General features: G+C 43.2%; 1 protein-coding gene across 1 annotated transcript in view; it reads left to right on the top strand.

Moving 5' to 3' along the window:
* The window catches only part of LOC124789335 (tumor protein p63-regulated gene 1-like protein), a 101,101-nt gene extending 86,481 nt beyond the window's left edge, over nt 1-14,620 (top strand). The window contains exon 6 of the mRNA XM_047256654.1: nt 13,502-14,620. Within this exon, the coding sequence (XP_047112610.1) occupies nt 13,502-13,710 (209 nt within the window). The 3' untranslated portion in view covers nt 13,711-14,620. The remainder of the gene's footprint in view (nt 1-13,501) is intronic.
* Nucleotides 14,621-18,973: the final 4,353 nt, after the last annotated feature.

Here is an 18,973-nt window from a genome sequence, read left to right as displayed (position 1 = left end):
AAATTATCCCCTCTTTTGCCTTTCTATAGTTCTGCAGTTGGCATTAAGTGTGCCATTTTTACCCAGGTGCCCCTGAGTGGTTAAAGGCATTTTGTTCATTGTCCAGTCCTGTAGGCAGTGTGTAGTAAGTAGATATATTGTCACAGAAGAAGCTGAGTAGCATAGTCACCGTGGTATAGTGGTTATGATACTAGACTGGTGCATGGAGGGTCATGAGTTCAAAACTCACCTGAACTGTAAAATTTTAATTTCTACATTCGGTTCGAGACATTCTAGAAGTATCCACAAATGTCAAGAATCATTGTACTGGAATGTTCCGTAACTGTATATATGTACCATATGAGTTCTGGCCAGAGGCAGTTCGCTCCACACTCTTGTATGTGGAAGTGCTGAATAAACCTTCATTAAGTGAAGTTAGTGTTTGTCATTTATCTAATTACACCTTCTTCTACGTGACATTGTTCTGGTGGAGACGCTGGGTATTGGAACTTGTGATAGCGCACATTATTGACGACACAGTGGCTCCCATCAGGCCATGACAGAGCCACCATTTACATGGTGAGAAACCTGAGTTTGAGCCATATTCAGCAGATTGCAGTCTATCAGAGACAGAAGAAGAAGAAGAAGAAGAAGAGGAGGATGTTATGTTGACAGCAACTGTGTGCCACCACATGAGACATCCTTCTGGGTTCTCAGGTGACAATGGCCAAGATCCAAACAAGTGGCTGAACGTATATGAGCGTGTAGCCAAATTTAACAAATGGGATGACATCGTGTGTTTGGCTAACATATTTTTCTACTTGAGGGCACTGCCAAGCAATGGTGTGACAACAACCAGAAGTTCACCAGCTGGAGAGTATTCCAGGCGGAACTGCGCAAGTATTTCGGTGACACACAATGACAGAAGTGCAAGGCGAAGATAAATTAAAGTGCAGGTCACAGTGTCCAGGAGAAACTACAGCATCCTACATTCATGACATCTTGGAGCTGTGTAAAATAGTGGATCCTAGAGTGAAGGGGGAAGGTAAAGTTGCACGTCTCATAAAGGGTGTTGTTGAGGACATGTATCAAGCTCTACTCCTGAAGGAGGTTTCAACGGCAGACGACTTCGTAAAATGGTGCCACTATATCGAGACAATGCATCAAAAAAGGATTACATGCAAGAAGTTTTAACAGCTTCCAAATGTCGTATCGATGTCTGTGATGGAGGAAGGAACTGATTTCACAACTGTTCTTCGTCAGGTAGTGAGAGAGTTCAGAAGGCACTTGGATTGCACGGGGAGCAAAAACTCAAGACAGACATTGAAATCAATCTTTCGTCCTTCATTTCCCTTTCAAACGATGAAAAAGTTGAGACCCAGGCGAAGTTATGTTCCTACAATGCCGGATGGGGAACGGTTTGAGCACCAAGGAAGACTGACATCTGGAGGACCAGGATAACCAACCTGTATGTTACCACTGCAGACAACTGGGACATGTAGTGTGCTATTGTCAGTGTCTGCACCATAAGACAGCAGACCAATCTTAGCCAATGCCAACTCCGGGACGACGAAGATGAACAACAAGATGTGGGTGCAGGACAACATAGGTCACCGTCACCACAAGCTAGCCGCTGGAGAGGACGCTCCCCAACACACCACTCAAGGTCTCCATCACTGTTTAGAAGCTCCAGCCGATCACCTAGCCGCTGCAACCCGGAAAACTAAAGGGTGCGACCTTCCTTGGAGGTGAGGCCACCGAAGAGAAAAATCCTCTCCCATCGATCACTACAAAAATGATAGGAAACTACGTCGATAGCCTTGTGGATGGCCGACGAGCCCAAGCTCTTGTGGACTCTGGAGCATCATATTCAGTCATTCCGGAGAAGTACCATCGCCAGTTTCAGGAAACCGTATTTGTCGACAACAAGACATCTCTGCTGAAGGTGGCTAATGGGAAATATTTAAAACCTGCAGGAAGATGTGTAATTTGTGTGGGTGTAAGTGGCCATACATAGCCCTTAGAATTCGTCATCTTACAAGAGTGCAGAGTGTAGTCATGACGCCATTCTCGGATGGGACTTTTTTGTAGCTTCTCGGGCAATTATAGATTGTGGTCATGCGAAGATTATGTTAGACGTGATGAGATACTGTGGAGAGGAGGATGCGCATCCGAGTGTGTGGAGACTGTGTGTACTGGATGAAGTGATCATTCCTGCAGTCAGCACTAGAAAAGTAACTGTCGTGTGTCATGCCATGTATAAACCCATGGATCTTGTAGTGGAATGTAAGAGAAGCATACCACTGGAGAATAATTTGGTCATCCCAGCCTCTGCCATCTCATTTAAGAACGGATTTGGTGAATTGTGGATAGTTAACTGTTGCCGAGAACCTCAGATTCTTCCAAGACGCATGTGCGTAGCAAATCCTGAGCCATTAATTGCCAAACAGCTGAGTGTTGTAGAAACCTCCCATGCTGAGTCTGTGGGGGAAATTGGTGCTTCCACTACGAGACAAGATCTTCTAGCTCGACTATCACCAGATCTCACTAAGGAACAACAGAAGAAGCTACTTGCCATTCTTCAAGAGTTCTCTGAATGCTTCAATCCACAGGTGAAGAGCAAATTAGACAAATCGATGGTTTAGCCAACCAATAAGCCAGAGCATATTGTGTGTCAGCAACGGAACGTCGAATAATTCACTACGAGGTAGAGAAAATGATGAAAAATGACATCAGTCAGCCTCCGCAGAGCCCATGGTCATCACTGGTGGTTCTCGTCAGGAAGAAGGGTGGCAGTTGGCGCTTTTGTGTTGATTACATGAATCTTGATAAGGTAACTAAAAAGGACTTTTACCCCCTTCCACAAATTGACGATACGCTTGATTGTCTGAAGGGAGCTAAGTTTTTCTCAACCATGGACATGTACTCGGGATACTGGCAAATCGAAGTAGATGAGGCTGATTGTGAGAAAACTGCATTCACCACCCCTGAGGGCCTGTATGAGTTTAAGGTAATGTCGTTTGGTTTGTGTAATGCACCAGAAACTTTTGAACAGATGATCGATAATCTTCTAAGGCACTTGAAGTGGACAATGTGTCTTTGTTATTTAGATGACATTATAGAGTTCTTTGAGACATTTCATGAACACGTAAAAATACTGAGTGCTGTTCTTAAGTGTCTCCAACAAGGTGGACTGAAACTTAATCCAGCAAAAGAAATCAAAATACTCGGACACCTTGTGTCAAATGAAGGTGTTTGGCCAGACCCAGAAAAGGTGAGATCTATAATGGAATTTCCTATTCCTAAAAGTATTAGAGATGTGAGAAGCTTCCTTGGATTATGTTCTTATTACTGTCATTTTATCAAAGACTTTTGTATCAAAGCCAGGCCACTCCAAGAATTGTTAAAAGCTGATGCTAAATTTATCTGAGGTGGTGCTCAACAAGATTCTTTCGATGTGCTGCGAAAAGCTCTGACGACTGACCCTGTACTTGGTCTGTATGATGAGAGAGCACCTACAGAGCTACCCACAGATGCCAGTGGGTATTGGATCGGTGGTGTTCTGGTGCAAATTTCGGATGCTTCTAGGTCACTTACAAAAGCCGAGAGAAATTACTCAACTATAGAAAGAGAATGTCTTGCTATGATCTGGGCCATGTGCTAATCTCGACGGTATATTAATGGAAGGCCATTCATAGTTGTTACAATCCATCATTCACTTTATTGGTTGACAGGCCTTAAGGATCCAACAGGACGACTCGCCAGGTGGGCACTGTGTCTTCAAGAGTATGACATTACCATAGTGTACAGAAGTGGAAGAATATACCAAGATGCCGACTGTTTCTCAAGAAACCCTGTACAAGACCATCAAGACTTTGATGAAGATAGTGACTGTCTCGCTGCACTCCAGGTTGCCTCTGCTGAGCAGAATGATGACACCACAAATTATGCTAGCCTTAAATTGGTCAGAGGATGTGAAAGGACAATTTAAGTTAGTTAATGAATTACTTTGCAAGAAAAACTTTGATCCATTTGGAAAGAGGTGGCTACCAGTGATTTCTAAACACATGCACTTACATGTTCTACCGAAATTCCACGAGATGCCTGAGGCTGGACATTTAGAATTTATTAAGATATAATAGGATCCGCAAGAGATTTTTCTGGCTAGGTTTATTTAGGAGTGTCCGTCACTATGTGTCACACTGTCGAGGGTGCCAGTGGAGAAAGGCAGTTCCTCAGAAACCACCTAGCCGACCCATACAAATTTCACCAGCCGAAACGCCTTTCCAGCATGTTGGGATTGACCTCCTCGTCCGATTTCCAACATCTGTTAGTGGCAGTAGATGGATTATTGTTTGCACTGATTATCTGACATGCTCTGCCATTACAAAAGCCACGAAAACAGCGGAAGCATTCAACGTAGCCAAATTCATCATGGAAGAAATTGTACTAAAACACGGTTCCCCAAGGCTGTTAATTATGGCTCGAGGGAAAGTTTTTCAATCAAATCTTGTGACAGAGATAAACCGTCGGTGCAACATTACTAATCACATGATCTGCCTACCACCTGCAAACTAATGGGCTTACTTAACGCCTTCATAAGACCTTGGCCAACATGCTATCAGTGTTCATCAATGTTGAGCAGAGCAACTGAGATGAGGTGCTACCTTTCGTGACATTTGCCTACTACACCACCAAACAAGACACCACAGAATTTACGCCATTTTTCTTGGTGCAAGGGCGTGAGGCGACTACAACAATGGACACTGTGTTTCCGTTACATCCTGATGATGTGGACAATGCCTACATTGGCGAGGTGTTAATCAGAGCTGAGGAATCCCAGCAGTTAGCTCGACTCCACATGCTGCAGGCTCAAGAAAACTATCGCCGATGGTATGACGCAAGCCACTGCCCTGTTGTCTACCAGCCTGGTGACCTCGTCTGGATCTTCACTTCTCTTCAGAAGGATGGTCTCTCTGAGAAGCTCCTCAGGCAATACTTTGGACCTTACAATGTTGTAAAACAGTTGTCTCATGTTACTAATGAAGTTGAAGATTTCGACCCCAACACAAGACGATGAAAGATCAGAGATACGGTCCACATCCTTTGAATGAAGCCATATAAGGATCCTGCAACCCGGGGTAAATTCGAAGCTCCAGTGACAGGCAACAAGCGGAAAGGTGATGAAGAGTGTAGCGGCAAAGGAGGTTCTAAGAAGATCACTGCTAGGGCGAGCATCAGTCATCGGGAGGTGGAGTATGCAGGACCGATGACTCATTCCCAGACTAGGAGGACATAACGCCGAGACACTGTTCTCTTAAGGAGGGAGCAATGTCGCAGAAGAAGCTAAATAGTACAGTCACCGTGGTGTAGTGGCTATGCTACTAGACTGTTGCATGGAGGTTCATGTGTTCAAAACTCACCTGAACTTTGAAATTTTAATTTCTGTATTCGGTTTGAGTACATTCTAGAAATATCCACGAATGTCAAGAATCATTGTACTGGAATGTTCTGTAACTGTTTATACACGGTATGTTTTCTGGCCAGAGGCAGTTCGGTCTGCACTCTTGTATGTGCAAGTGCTGAATAAACCTTCGTTAAGTGAAGTTAGTGTTTGTCATTCATCTAATTACACCTTCTTCTACGTGACAATATTGTAAAGAACTCATTTCCTTGTTTCTTGCCTGATGTTAACTTTTTCCTATGCTTTCAATAATTTTATGACAGTATTCTAGGCCTTGCTAAGTTTGAGCCAATGATCTGGTTGATAAGATTTTGTGCCAACCTGATCTCAGTTGCTTCTCTAATAGTATTATTTCTACAACAACATGCCTCTGTGGCACCACAGCCCACCTTCCCGTAGTACAACATCCTCCTTCCCCAGCACAGTGCCCCCCCCCCCCTTTGCCTACGTGCCTCCCTCCCTCTAGCGCCACTGCCTCCACCGCTGGAGCCACACTGCCCCCCACCCCCTTCTATCTCACCAGTGCTTCACCTCCCCCCCCCCCCACCCACCACCACCACCACCATGTCTGCGCTGCACGCACACCATGGTCCTTTCATCTGCTGGCACTCTGCCTTCTCCCACACCTCTCCGCCTTAGGCACACTCAGCCTGGTGCTGTCCTTGCACTTGAGCCATCCCCCTGCTCGAAGCCACCTTCCCCTCTGCGGTAGAAGAATTGAGTAATGTCATGTACTTCATAGTCATCAATTTGATGTTAAGTTTGTAGTGAATCTCATTTAGTCTACTCCATATAACTTTCATCTTTCTTCAGTTTACCCTCAATCCATATTCTGTACTCATTAGATTATTGAGTCGAAGTCCTGTAATTCTTGTTCAGGATAGCAATGACATCGGTGAATCTACTCATCGTTATTCTTTCATCTGTAATTATAATCCCAATTATGAACCTTTGTTTTATTTCCGTCATTGCTTCTTCTGTGTGTAGATTGTGAACAGTATGGTATTGTATCTGTGTCATACACATTTTTTTTAATACTCCCTATTGACTCACACCCTGTGTGAGCCCTAAAGCTCTTACGACCCTCGTACTCACCTATGGATCCAATAACTCTCCACTGCACCATTCGATCTCAATGACCCATTACTCCTTGCAACAACCTAATACCCTCCTAACACCCTATACTCCCCTTCAGTGGCTCCATACCTTTACTTAACCCACATTCCCCTCCAGTGACTTAAAATACCCACTGACCTCTTGCCCCCCCTATACTGACCTCTTGCCCCCCCCCTATACTGACCTCTTGCCCCCCCCCCCCCCTTATACTGACCTCTTGGGCCCCCCCCCCTTATACTGACCTCTTGCCCCCCCCCCCCCCCCCTATACTGACCTCTTGCCCCCCTATACTGACCTCTTGCCCCCCTATACTGACCTCTTGCCCCCCTATACTGACCTCTTGCCCCCCCTACTGACCTCATACCCCATACCAACACCATGTGCTCCCTGCCGCCGTTGGATAAGCAGCTGCAGCAGCAAGTCGTATACTCCTAGCTCATTTGTTACATAGTTTAATTCTTAATTTCTTTGCGTGTTTTTGGTACTTGCATTGTTTAATTCATAAATTTCGGGTTTATTATAGTATTTGAGAGTTGTAGCATCGTGTTTTAGTACCTGAATAGTGTAAAATCGCGTAGTCTCCTTCCGCCGCCGAGCAGTGTGTCAGCAGTGCGCAAGTAGCAGCATTACTGCATTTACTAGGCAGTCTTGTATTTTAATAACCGTTTAAATTTTGTGTCGATTTGTTTGCGCTCTCTGTAGATTAGTTCAGATGTTCTTTGCACAACAGTTTTTAGCATGGATAGAGACTGCAACTGCTGTGTTCGGATGCAGGCTGAGTTGGCATCCCTTCGCTCCCAGCTTCAGGCAGTGTTGGCTTCAGTCACACAGCTTGAGGCTGTTGCCAATGGGCATCACTGTGGGCGTCCGGATGGGGGTTTGTCGGGGACGGCCAGCTCATCCCACGCATCTCCCAATCGGACTACGACTGTGGTTGCCCGGGATACTGCCCGCATTGAGGCTGATCCCTCACCTGTGGTAGAGTGGGAGGTCATCTCAAGGCGTGACAGGGGGCGAAAGACATTCCGGAGGGCTGAAAGGAAGGCCTCTCCAGTTTGTCTGACGGACCAGTTTCAGGCTCTGTCTCAAGCTGATACTGATCTTCGGCCTGACATGGCTGTTTGTCCTGTTCCAGAGGTTGCCCCTCAGTCTGCAAGATCCGGGCGGTCGCAGAGGGTGGGCTTACTGGTAGTTGGGAGCTCCAACATCAGCCGCGTAATGGGGCTCCTTAGGGATATGGCAGCAAGAGAGGGGAAGAAAACCAATGTGCACTCCGTGTGCATACCGGAGGGAGTCATTCCAGATGTGGAAAGGGTCCTATCGGATGCCATGAAGGGTATAGGGTGCACCCATCTGCAGGTGGTCACTCATGTCGGCACCAATGATGTGTGTCGCTGTGGATCGGAGGAAATCCTCTCTGGCTTCCGGCGGCTAACTGATTTGGTGAAGACTGCCAGTCTCGCTAGTGGGATGAAAGCAGAGCTCACCATCTGCCGCATCGTCGACAGGACTGACTGCGGACCTTTGGTACAGAGCCGAGTGGAGGGTCTGAATCAGAGGCTGAGACGGTTCTGCGACCGTGTGGGCTGCAGATTCCTCGACTTGCGCCATAGGGTGGTGGGGTTTCGGGTTCCGCTGGATAGGTCAGGAGTCCACTACACGCAACAAGCGGCTACACAGGTAGCAGGGGTTGTGTGGCATGGGCTTGGGCGGTTTTTTAGGTTAGATGGCCTTGGGCAAGTACAGAAAGGGCAACAGCCTCAACGGGTGCGGGGCAAAGTCGGGACATGCGGGGACCAAGCAGTAATCGGTATTGTAATTGTAAACTGTCGAAGCTGCGTTGGTAAAGTACTGGAACTTCAAGCGCTGATAGAAAGCACCGAAGCTGAAATCGTTATAGGTACAGAAAGCTGGCTGAAGCCAGAGATAAATTCTGCCGAAATTTTTACAAAGGTACAGACGGTGTTTAGAAAGGATAGAGTGCATGCAACCGGTGGTGGAGTGTTCATCGCTGTTAGTAGTAGTTTATCCTGTAGTGAAGTAGAAGTGGATAGTTCCTGTGAATTATTATGGGTGGAGGTTACACTCAACAACCGAGCTAGGTTAATAATTGGCTCCTTCTACCGACCTCCCGACTCAGCAGCATTAGTGGCAGAACAACTGAGAGAAAATTTGGAATACACTTCACATAAATTTTCTCAGCATGTTATAGTCTTAGGTGGAGATTTCAATTTACCAGATATAGACTGGGACACTCAGATGGTTAGGACGGGTGGTAGGGACAGAGCATCGAGTGACATTATACTGAGTGCACTATCCGAAAATTACCTCGAGCAATTAAACAGAGAACCGACTCGTGGAGATAACATCTTGGACCTACTGATAACAAACAGACCCGAACTTTTCGACTCTGTATGTACAGAACAGGGAATCAGTGATCATAAGGCCGTTGCAGCATCCCTGAATATGGAAGTTAATAGGAATATAAAAAAAGGGAGGAAGGTTTATCTGTTTAGCAAGAGTAATAGAAGGCAGATTTCAGACTACCTAACAAATCAAAACGAAAATTTCTGTTCTGACACTGACAATGTTGAGTGTTTATGGAAAAAGTTCAAGGCAATCGTAAAATGCATTTTAGACAGGTACGTGCTGAGTAAAACTGTGAGGGACGGGAAAAACCCACCGTGGTTCAACAACAAAGTTAGGAAACTACTGCGAAAGCAAAGAGAGCTTCACTCCAAGTTTAAACGCAACCAAATCCTCTCAGACAAACAGAAGCTAAACGATGTCAAAGTTAGCGTATGGAAGGCTATGCGTGAAGCGTTCAGTGAATTCGAAAGTAAAATTCTATGCACCAAGTTGACAGAAAATCTTAGGAAGTTCTGATCTTACGTTAAATCAGTAAGTGGCTCGAAACAGCATATCCAGACACTCCGGGATGATGATGGCATTGAAACAGAGGATGACACGCGTAAATCTGAAATACTAAACACCTTTTTCCAAAGCTGTTTCACAGAGGAAGACCGCACTGCAGTTTCTTCTCTAAATCCTCACACAAATGAAAAAATGGCTGACATCGAAATAAGTGTCCAAGGAATAGAAAAGCAACTGGAATCACTCAACAGAGGAAAGTCCACTGGACCTGATGGGATACCAATTTGATTCTACACAGAGTACGCAAAAAAACTTGCCCCCCTTCTAACAGCCGTGTACCGCAAGTCTCTAGAGGAACGGAAGGTTCCAAATGATTGGAAAAGAGCACAGGTAGTCCCAGTCCTCAAGAAGGGTCATCGAGCAGATGCGCAAAACTATAGACCTATATCTCTGATGTCGATCTGTTGTAGAATTTTAGAACATATTTTTTGCTCGAGTATCATGTCGTTTTTGGAAACCCAGAGTCTACTATGTAGGAATCAACATGGATTCCGGAAACAGCGATCGTGTGAGACCCAACTCGCTTTATTTGTTCATGAGACCCAGAAAATATTAGGTACAGGCTCCCAGGTAGATGCTATTTTTCTTGATTTCCGGAAGGCGTTCGATACAGTTCCGCACTGTCGCCTGATAAACAAAGTAAGAGCCTACGGAATATCAGACCAGCTGTGTGTCTGGATTGAAGAGTTTTTAGCAAACAGAACACAGCACGTTATCAATGGAGAGACGTCTACACACGTTAAAGTAACCCCTGGCGTGCCACAGGGGAGTGTTATGGGACCATTACTTTTCACAATATATATAAATGACCTAGTAGATAGTGCCGGAAGTTCCATGCGGCTTTTCGCGGATGATGCTGTAGTATACAGAGAAGTTGCAGAATTAGAAAATTGTAGCGAAATGCAGGAAGATCTGCAGCGGATAGGCACTTGGTGCAGGGAGTGGCAACTGACCCTTAACATAGACAAATGTAATGTATTGCGAATACATAGAAAGGAGGATCCTTTATTGTATGATTATATGATAGCGGAACAAACACTGGTAGCAGTTACTTCTGTAAAATATCTGGGAGTATGCATGCAGAACGATTTGAAGTGGAATGATCACATAAAATTAATTGTTGGTAAGGCGGGTACCAGGTTGAGATTCATTGGGAGAGTCCTTAGAAAATGTAGTCCATCAACAAAGGAGGTGGCTTACAAAACACTCGTTCGACCTATACTTGAGTATTGCTCATCAGTTTGGGATCCGTACCAGATCGAGTTGACGGAGGAGATAGAGAAGATCCAAAGAAGAGTGGTGCGTTTCGTCACAGGGTTATTTGGTAACCGTGATAGCGTTACGGAGATGTTTAACAAACTTAAGTGGCAGACTCTGCAAGAGAGGCGCTCTGCATCGCGGTGTAGCTTGCTCGCCAGGTTTTGAGAGGGTGAGTTTCTGGATGAGGTATCGAATATATTGCTTCCCCATACTTACACCTCCCGAGGAGATCACGAATGTAAAATTAGAGAGATTAGAGCGCGCACGGAGGCTTTCAGACAGTCGTTCTTCCTGCGAACCATACGCGACTGGAACAGGAAAGGGAGGTAATGACAGTGGCACGTAAAGTGCCCTCTGCCACACACTGTTGGGTGGCTTGTGGAGTATAAATGTAGATGTGGATACCACCCTACAGATGTCATACCCCCTACCAACCCCATAAACTCGCCATGATTATAACCACTCTTCCTCACACAAGATTATGCCTCCTGTAAGAGATCATGCCTTCTGAACACCATCATGTTTTCCAAACATCATCATGCCAACTGAACGACATTATGCCTACCACATGAGAACATCCGCCCAACACGCTCACCTACTCGAGAAATATGCATCCCTTTATGCCCATCAAATACGTCCTCACTTATGCCTCCCCAAAACACACTGTGACCCCACGGGACAACATTAGCATATCACCTAAGCCCTCTCATGATTGCCTACCCCCTTCATAGTCACCTACCCTACTTCACATTTACCTATGTGCCTGCACGTGTCCAGTGCCTACACATGTCCAGTGCCTCTGCCTCTGCCTTTGGCCGTATGACCCTGGGTGTGGCCCTATGCCCCCGCACATGGCCTCACATCCCTGCATTTGGCCCCTCAAACACTCACATGACCCGATGCACACTCGCGTGGCCCTGCTTTGCCCCTTTTTGGCCACACATGGGCCTACAAAGCCTAGCATGGCCCTATGCAGTGTTGCTTGGTCTTATGCAGCCATATGAGTCCCTATGGCCCTGCACTGGTCCCTTTGTGTACCCCTACGCATCCCCATCCCCACACAAGTCAGTTCATGAGCCTCTAGTGTCCATTCATTAACATTGATGCCACGACACAAGTCCCTTTGTGAGCCCCTTCCCTAGCTCCTACGCTCCTGCGTGGGTCAAACTTGTATGTTCCTTCATGGGTCCACTCACAAGGCTCCAAGGCTCTTCACTCCTGTGTGGATGCCCTACATCCCTGCATTCAACCCCTTCACAAGGCCACCTTGCCCCTGCACTGGTCTTTCATGAGGCACTACACCCCCAGACAGAGCCCTTCACAGGGCCCTGCACCAGCATGTGGGTCCCGTCCAGAGTCCCTGTGCCCCCTTATGGGTCCCTTTGTGAGCCCCTAAGCCACCGTATGGGTCCCAACACAAGCCACTTCACCCCCACAGTATATTCCCTTCTCTTGGCTGCCTAGTGACTGTTCCTTGCCCTGTCTCCATCCTCCTCCTTTCTTCATCCCTATCGCTTTCTCCATCCCTCTCCCTCTCTCCATCCATCCCACCCTATCCATATCTCTGCACTTCCATTACTCCTGTCTCCATTTCTCCCTGTCCCCTGCGTCCATTTCCTTCCCATCTCATCATCTTTGGTCCCCCTTCTCCCATTATGCTTTTTGATCCCACACTCTCTTATTCTCTTTTCTTTTTCACTCTCTCTCATTCCCCCCTACCTCTCGTTTCCCCTCCTTAGTCCCCCCCCTTGTTTCTCACTCCTCTTCCTTGTCCCCTCCTTTATCACACCCTTTCCTTGTTCTCCATTCTCACTCATCCTCCTTTTGTCCCCTTTTCTCGTTGCTCTCCCTTGTTCCCCCTTTCTTACTCACTTTCTTTGTCCCCCCCCCCCCCTACCTTTCACATTGCTCTTCTTTGTTCCCCCCTTTCTCATTTCCCTCCATTGTGCCCCCCTTTCTCACGTCTCTTCCTTGTTCCTCCCGTCTCACTTCCCTTTTTAGTTTCTCCCTTCTTTGTTATCCTCTCTCATTCAGTCTTGTTTTCACCTTGTTTATTTTCTTCTCTCCTGATGCTCCCTCCTTGTCTGTTCCCCTTTGTCTTCATCTCCTCACCTTTTCTCCATACCAATGCCCCCCCCCCCCCAACCCTGTGCCGCTAATCCCTGACCCCCGCACTGTTAGTCCCCCACCACTAATCCACCAGTTCCACCCCACTAATCCCCCAACCACTGCCACACTAATCCCCCCCACACACACTCTGCCAATCTCCTGTCCCTGTCCCTGTCTGTGTCCCATTAATCCTCTAATCTCACTCCACTAATCCCCCACCTTGATCCGACCCGCAAATCCCCCACTCCTACCACACTAAATGCCCACCCTGCCCCGCTAATCCCTGCCCTGCTAAATGCCCATCCTCACACAAGTAATCCCCATTCTCAGCTCCGCCCACTGGTCTTCACCACTGCCGCCACTCTGGTCCCCTAACCCAGCCTCACTCATACCTGTATTTTCTGGCACCTAGCCTGTGTGCTGCTATCCTGCCAGTCCTGCTGGTCCATCCTTTCCCATTGTTCACTTTGTCCATTCCTCTCCTTTATCGTTTACTGTCACTTGTATAACTAACTCTCTTGTCATACTAAGGAGCACTGTTAATTTGATAATGTTCATTTAAATAGAGCTAACTCTTTCAATTACTATGCGGATTAATACCAAAACTAAAATAAGTTTTTTCTTTGTGTTTAATTTCAGATGGTGATAGCAATAAAATGTATGATGTTGAAGACTTTGCACGTAAACTTGTGGATGCTGTAGAACACATACAGAAGGAGGCTGATGGTCCAGTATGCAGAGTGGAACACAAGTCTATCGTGCTTCAGAATTATGTTGGCCTGGGTTCTGTAATACACAACAAAAATTCTTTAGGATTCTTTAAAGTACGTGGAAAATTTAGTTTTTAATTGTTCCTGGACGAAACTTTCTCCGTGGCTGACAGGCAGGCTAATGCAACTGTCATCTACAGTAATTAATTTACAAAAATATGTTCCTATGTTCAAAATTCCTCAAAACAGACATGTAAGGCGTAAAGTTATTTGTTTGTGTTACTAATCCTTGAGAAACTACCTGTATAATAGTATAATGGCAGAAGTACTACTATTTTAGGTTCCATTGCCTTCGAATTTTACATGATTATGTTTTGACATGTGTAACTGTTGTTGTGGGTAAAAATTTGTATGTATGACAAGTTTTTGGAATTTTGAAATGTAGCTTCTGTTATTTAAATATACTTTGTATGGTGTTACGCCGTATTATATACTAGCAGTAATCTGCTGTTTCTGTAAGTTGTAAAATTTGGTGGGGTTATCGCCATTCTTTTTTGCACAGATTTTGTTTATGTTTACCATTGATAGTTATTTATGCTGCACTGTAGAAATATTTTGTAAATCATAGTTTTATCAATCTTAAGATTAGACAGTAGTCCTTGACACTACATTGATGTGAAAGCAAATTAACATGACAGGTAGTGAAGACTAATGTACTGAACAACCAGGAATGGTAGTGCACTTTTTCTTTAACCCAATTTTAAAATCTCACATAAAATTATAAAGTATCATATTTATTTGATGTGCCACTGTTTGTATTTATTTGTTATTGTATTTGAATATGTGAGTAGATACAGAGGTGTGATATTTATGTTGAAAATAAGTTAACACTTTACATTTCAGGCTTAATCTTTCAGCAGGCATATACAGAATCATTCAGTATATGATGTCCCAAAATATTATACTGTCCTTTATTATGAATTTAAACTTTGAATTTAACAAAAAATTTAAACATTGAATTTAACAAAAAATTTGCTTTAAACTTACTTTATACTACAAATGAAATTGAAATTGCCCAATTGTATTGGGTGTTTAAATGGACAGTAAAATTTAATATTTGCAGTTTATCAATGCATTCAAAAAGAACTGAAAAAGAAAATACTGCCTGATTGTTTTCAGCCAAAGCCATGAATTTTCACATTGAAGAAGCTAGTGTAACTGTTGAAATCCGCCAGTTAGACGCATTTTGTGTTACTGTCATCTTGTTTATGGGATAAAAATTGTTGATTTCCAGACCCAATTACTGACTGCAACTGTGGAATAGGTCAGTGGCCTTGTTCATTATGGAAATACACTGACTTGAATTTATGATACTGAATTTTCTGTACATCATGTGTATTAATTCGCCTTGAAACCATTGGAAGACTATTGAAATAGGAAATAGTTTTTGGCGTGTCCCTAAACATAGTTTAATTTAATTAACATCAGTAGTTCAGTAGTAATGCTCTGAATACTTATTTTTTTCTAATGCTTTTCACTTCTTGATGATGATGATGAATATCAGAATTAGTTGGACTGAGCTGTTGTCCGAGATGTTGCCTTACCAAAATAACTAAACAAAAACAGTAAGTTGTCTGTGTAACAGATTATGTCTGTGTTGTAATGCATCAAACAGTATGTTTGAAGGTGTTATTCACAATATGAATTGCATGAAGAATTGCAGTTTAGCTTTGTCATGGAGTGTAGTTATTGACGGTTGATTTGTCCTCTACATTTTGTGCTCTACAGTGTCCTCTTAAGTGATATCATTTACTGAGACGTAACTAGTATAAGGACCTAATTTACAGACTGTTTAATTCTTTTAGTGTTCATAGTCCATGATTCCTATATGGAAAACCATGACATGTAACTCCTATGAATAACGGTTTTCTTGAAAAATGGAGCAGAAATCAAAATGATGTTTTCACAAATAATTCTTTGTTAGCTAAACTGTACTTCTGTATGGCCCATGCTATTGTGAAACCATCATACATTTTGAAACTCATAAAGTTCTACTTTTAATTTACTTATGTGTTCTCGAGAGAGTGTGTTGTTTATTATTGTAAAATTCCATCTAGATTGTAAGAATGTTTACCCATTTTTAATTCATGTTTTAGGAAATTTAAGATATACACTATGAGCTTCAGTTGTATTTTTGAATAGATGTACATATATTATATTGTACAAACTTATAAAGCAAATTGTAAGTAGAGGAGAGTGAAGAAAAGCTGACCATGTACCTAGTCATGTCCTAGTCAGTAAGAGAAATAAAATGGCCATATGGGTCATTCATTATTGTAACAGCTTAACCAAAAAGAATTATTATATCTGCTATGTCTTCTGCAGTTCTGTCTCTTAAACAACTGTAATGCTGTAATTGTTGATTGAAATTTTACCTTCCCATTATGGATCTCAAAAAAATGATTTTTGCATGTAGGGGGTGCCATGGTTTATATGCATCATTTCATAATATGTGTAGAGAATGATGAAAGGCACAGATACTGACTTACAATGATCTCATTCTGGATATAAATTCCATAAACTAGTTTCAAACTGAATTAATTGTTTTTAGACACAAACATGTCATTTTGGTACTGTCACATCTCAAGAGTGGTTACGTCTGACATTGAAGAAAGCAGGTTCGTGTTGTGGGATTCAGCTGCTTTAACTAGATGGGAGAGAAACTTGACTTGTCTTGATGTTATTCCCTGAGGTACCTATCGGTGATTTAATGATGACTAGAATAAGTGATTCAAAAGATACAGTTGACTACCGTATTTACTCGAGTCTAAGCCACACTCGAATCTAAGCCGCACCTGATAAATGAGACTCGAAATCAAGGAAAAAAAAATTTCCCGAATCTAAGCCGCGCCTGAAATTTAAGACTCGAAATTCAAGGTGAGAGAAAAGTTTTAGGCCGCATCTCCAAATCGAAACAAAGTTGGTCCACTGTAATATGAGACAATTTAGGTCGAATGAATGACGATACAGCTACAGTAGTTTGGTTCGAGTCGTAAGCTTAGCAGTTAAGCTTTATCAGGTAGCCATTGCTATAAGTCAGGCGCTCCGTCCGTATTTATACGGGTACCCTTCCTTTTTCACGTGCTTCATCTGGTTTGAATTGATTGCTTATTTTTCTTTGATCTGATAAGCGCAGTTTTCTTTGTTATAGGTGTTTACGTCACTCTACGCTGAAAATGCTTTACTGTACTGTGTCATGCATTGTTTGTCGTACTCTGATACTGCGTGTTTACGGCCTGTCGCCGGTCGCGGCATGGCTTGCTTTTGTGCGCGCTACCGCCGCTTACAAATAAAAAAAAAAAAAAAAAGAGAGCGAGAGAGGAATCGTCTCATTAGCAAAACAATGGCAAGAGACTGCTACTTGTTGTTACTTACACTGCTGCTTTCTTTGATAATGATCATCAAGAACCAAATAATAGACTGCGTATGATAGATGATGTTCTGAACGAGAGTTTAGTGAAAATGTTCCTCCGTTTGAAAATCTTTGCAGGCGCCTCTTTAGTACATTACATTCTGCACAGAAATTAGAGTCATCTTAGACTTAAAAATCTAGTCAATTGCCTCGCTTCATTTCTGACTGTATCACTGTTTAGCATAAGAATAATACGAATATAAACATGACATGATATGTATATTCTTCCGCGTTTGCTGTTGTCTCACTCTAGTTTTGTGGTTTATTACGCAGACAGGATTTAAATGAGATAGCAGCAAACACGAAACAATACATGGCAAAATGTTTATATTCGTATTATTCTTATGGTGACGAGAATACTGCATGTGATTCACAATTTATAAAAGTTCCTATTAGCAACCATCTCTTCTCACAGATAGGAAAAAATTCAGAACGTAGAGTTAGCCATATTGACAAACATCCTAAACATTCTTGCCAGTCGGGTTTTCTTAGTACATTGAAATGCTGCTACATTCGAAGATGAACAATACGGAATTTGTATTTACTTCGTTGGATAATGTATGAAAATGCAGTGGTCAAAACTCGGCGCGTAGAAAAAAAGCTTGTCTTCCACCTTTTTTTTTTTTTTTTTTTTTTTTAAATTTATTTACTGATGCAGAGGTTTTGGTGCCAGTATTTATCTTTATGCCTACAAAGCATGCCTTTGTAGCGCTACATATATTCAACGGCAGAACTAAGTTGTGGCCGCACCCACCGACATTTTTAAGAACTTCCACTTGCTTTGCACTCGATTCTAAGCCGCCGGCGGTTTTTTGGATTACAAAAACCGGAAAAAAAGTGCGGCTTAGATTCGAGTAAATACGGTGAAGTCTATTCTACAGTTTCAACTACAGGAAATTGCTGACCTTACCACAGTATCTCCAAAGAGAGACCACAACCTTGTATGGTGGTGATGACTGCTTGTCATCACTCCATATGTTCACAGAAACTCCCACACAAGATGCAATACCCTAGAAAACCAACAGAGAACTATCTCCATATCAGCATTTTATAGCGCACATCTTAATCTTTGCCTCGATGTCTGGTGAAGCAAACTAACCAACCACATCATCTCCACTGGACATACTGTCGCTAAATTTTTGTGCTCTCTTCCCTTTAAGATCTTCTACCCCAGTAGTGTTGTAAAATTGTGGGTGTGTCTCCTGATTATTTCACAGTGAGTGTTGGCATACCAAAAAACTAAGTGAAAAGAAAGGGTTGGGGGTGGGGAATAGATATGACCTTGATTTACAGCCAACTGATGAGTTCATACAAAAACTTGAGTGCCCATTGCCCACCAGTGACATGCTTGACTCCCCACCACCAGACCTCATTCTTTCTCTCACACATCTAATACTGTTGTCCTTTCAAGACTGGTATCTTTAGCATTTTTGTCTAATCCTGTTTTACTTGCTATGCATTGTCAGCTTCACATGTTGTCCTTCCTCTTTTGTTTGAGCCCTGTATCTGTTATTTCCCCACAGGCTGGTGATCAGCCTTGAAGTCAGTTTGGTCTGACTACATGCCACCTTGTGACTGCTCCTGTCAGGCTCAGAATCTGTCTCCTCTTTATTTCGTTCTTTATTATTTATAAGACTTGACTTTCCTGTTGTGAACACAGCATTGCCTTACTCAAATGGAAAATGAGTCTCATGATATAGACTTTTACAATATTCTAAATTAATAAATTACATACATGAAGGCTATCTGATACACCAATCAAGATTTGATGCTAATACTGCATCATATGATTGAGATTTTAGTAACACTTCTATTTATAAAATTTAAAATGTCATAGGAAATTACTTAATAAAGAAATACACACTGTATTCTGCTGAATGAAGACTGAGACCTACTCAGTTAGGTGAAAGGCACATAGTAAGCTCTATC

The sequence above is a fragment of the Schistocerca piceifrons genome, chromosome 3, assembly GCF_021461385.2.
Source record: "Schistocerca piceifrons isolate TAMUIC-IGC-003096 chromosome 3, iqSchPice1.1, whole genome shotgun sequence".
Classification (NCBI taxonomy): Eukaryota; Metazoa; Arthropoda; class Insecta; order Orthoptera; family Acrididae; genus Schistocerca; species Schistocerca piceifrons.
The sequence above is the reverse complement of the archived record's forward strand: the minus strand, read 5'-3'. Positions and strand labels throughout refer to the sequence as shown.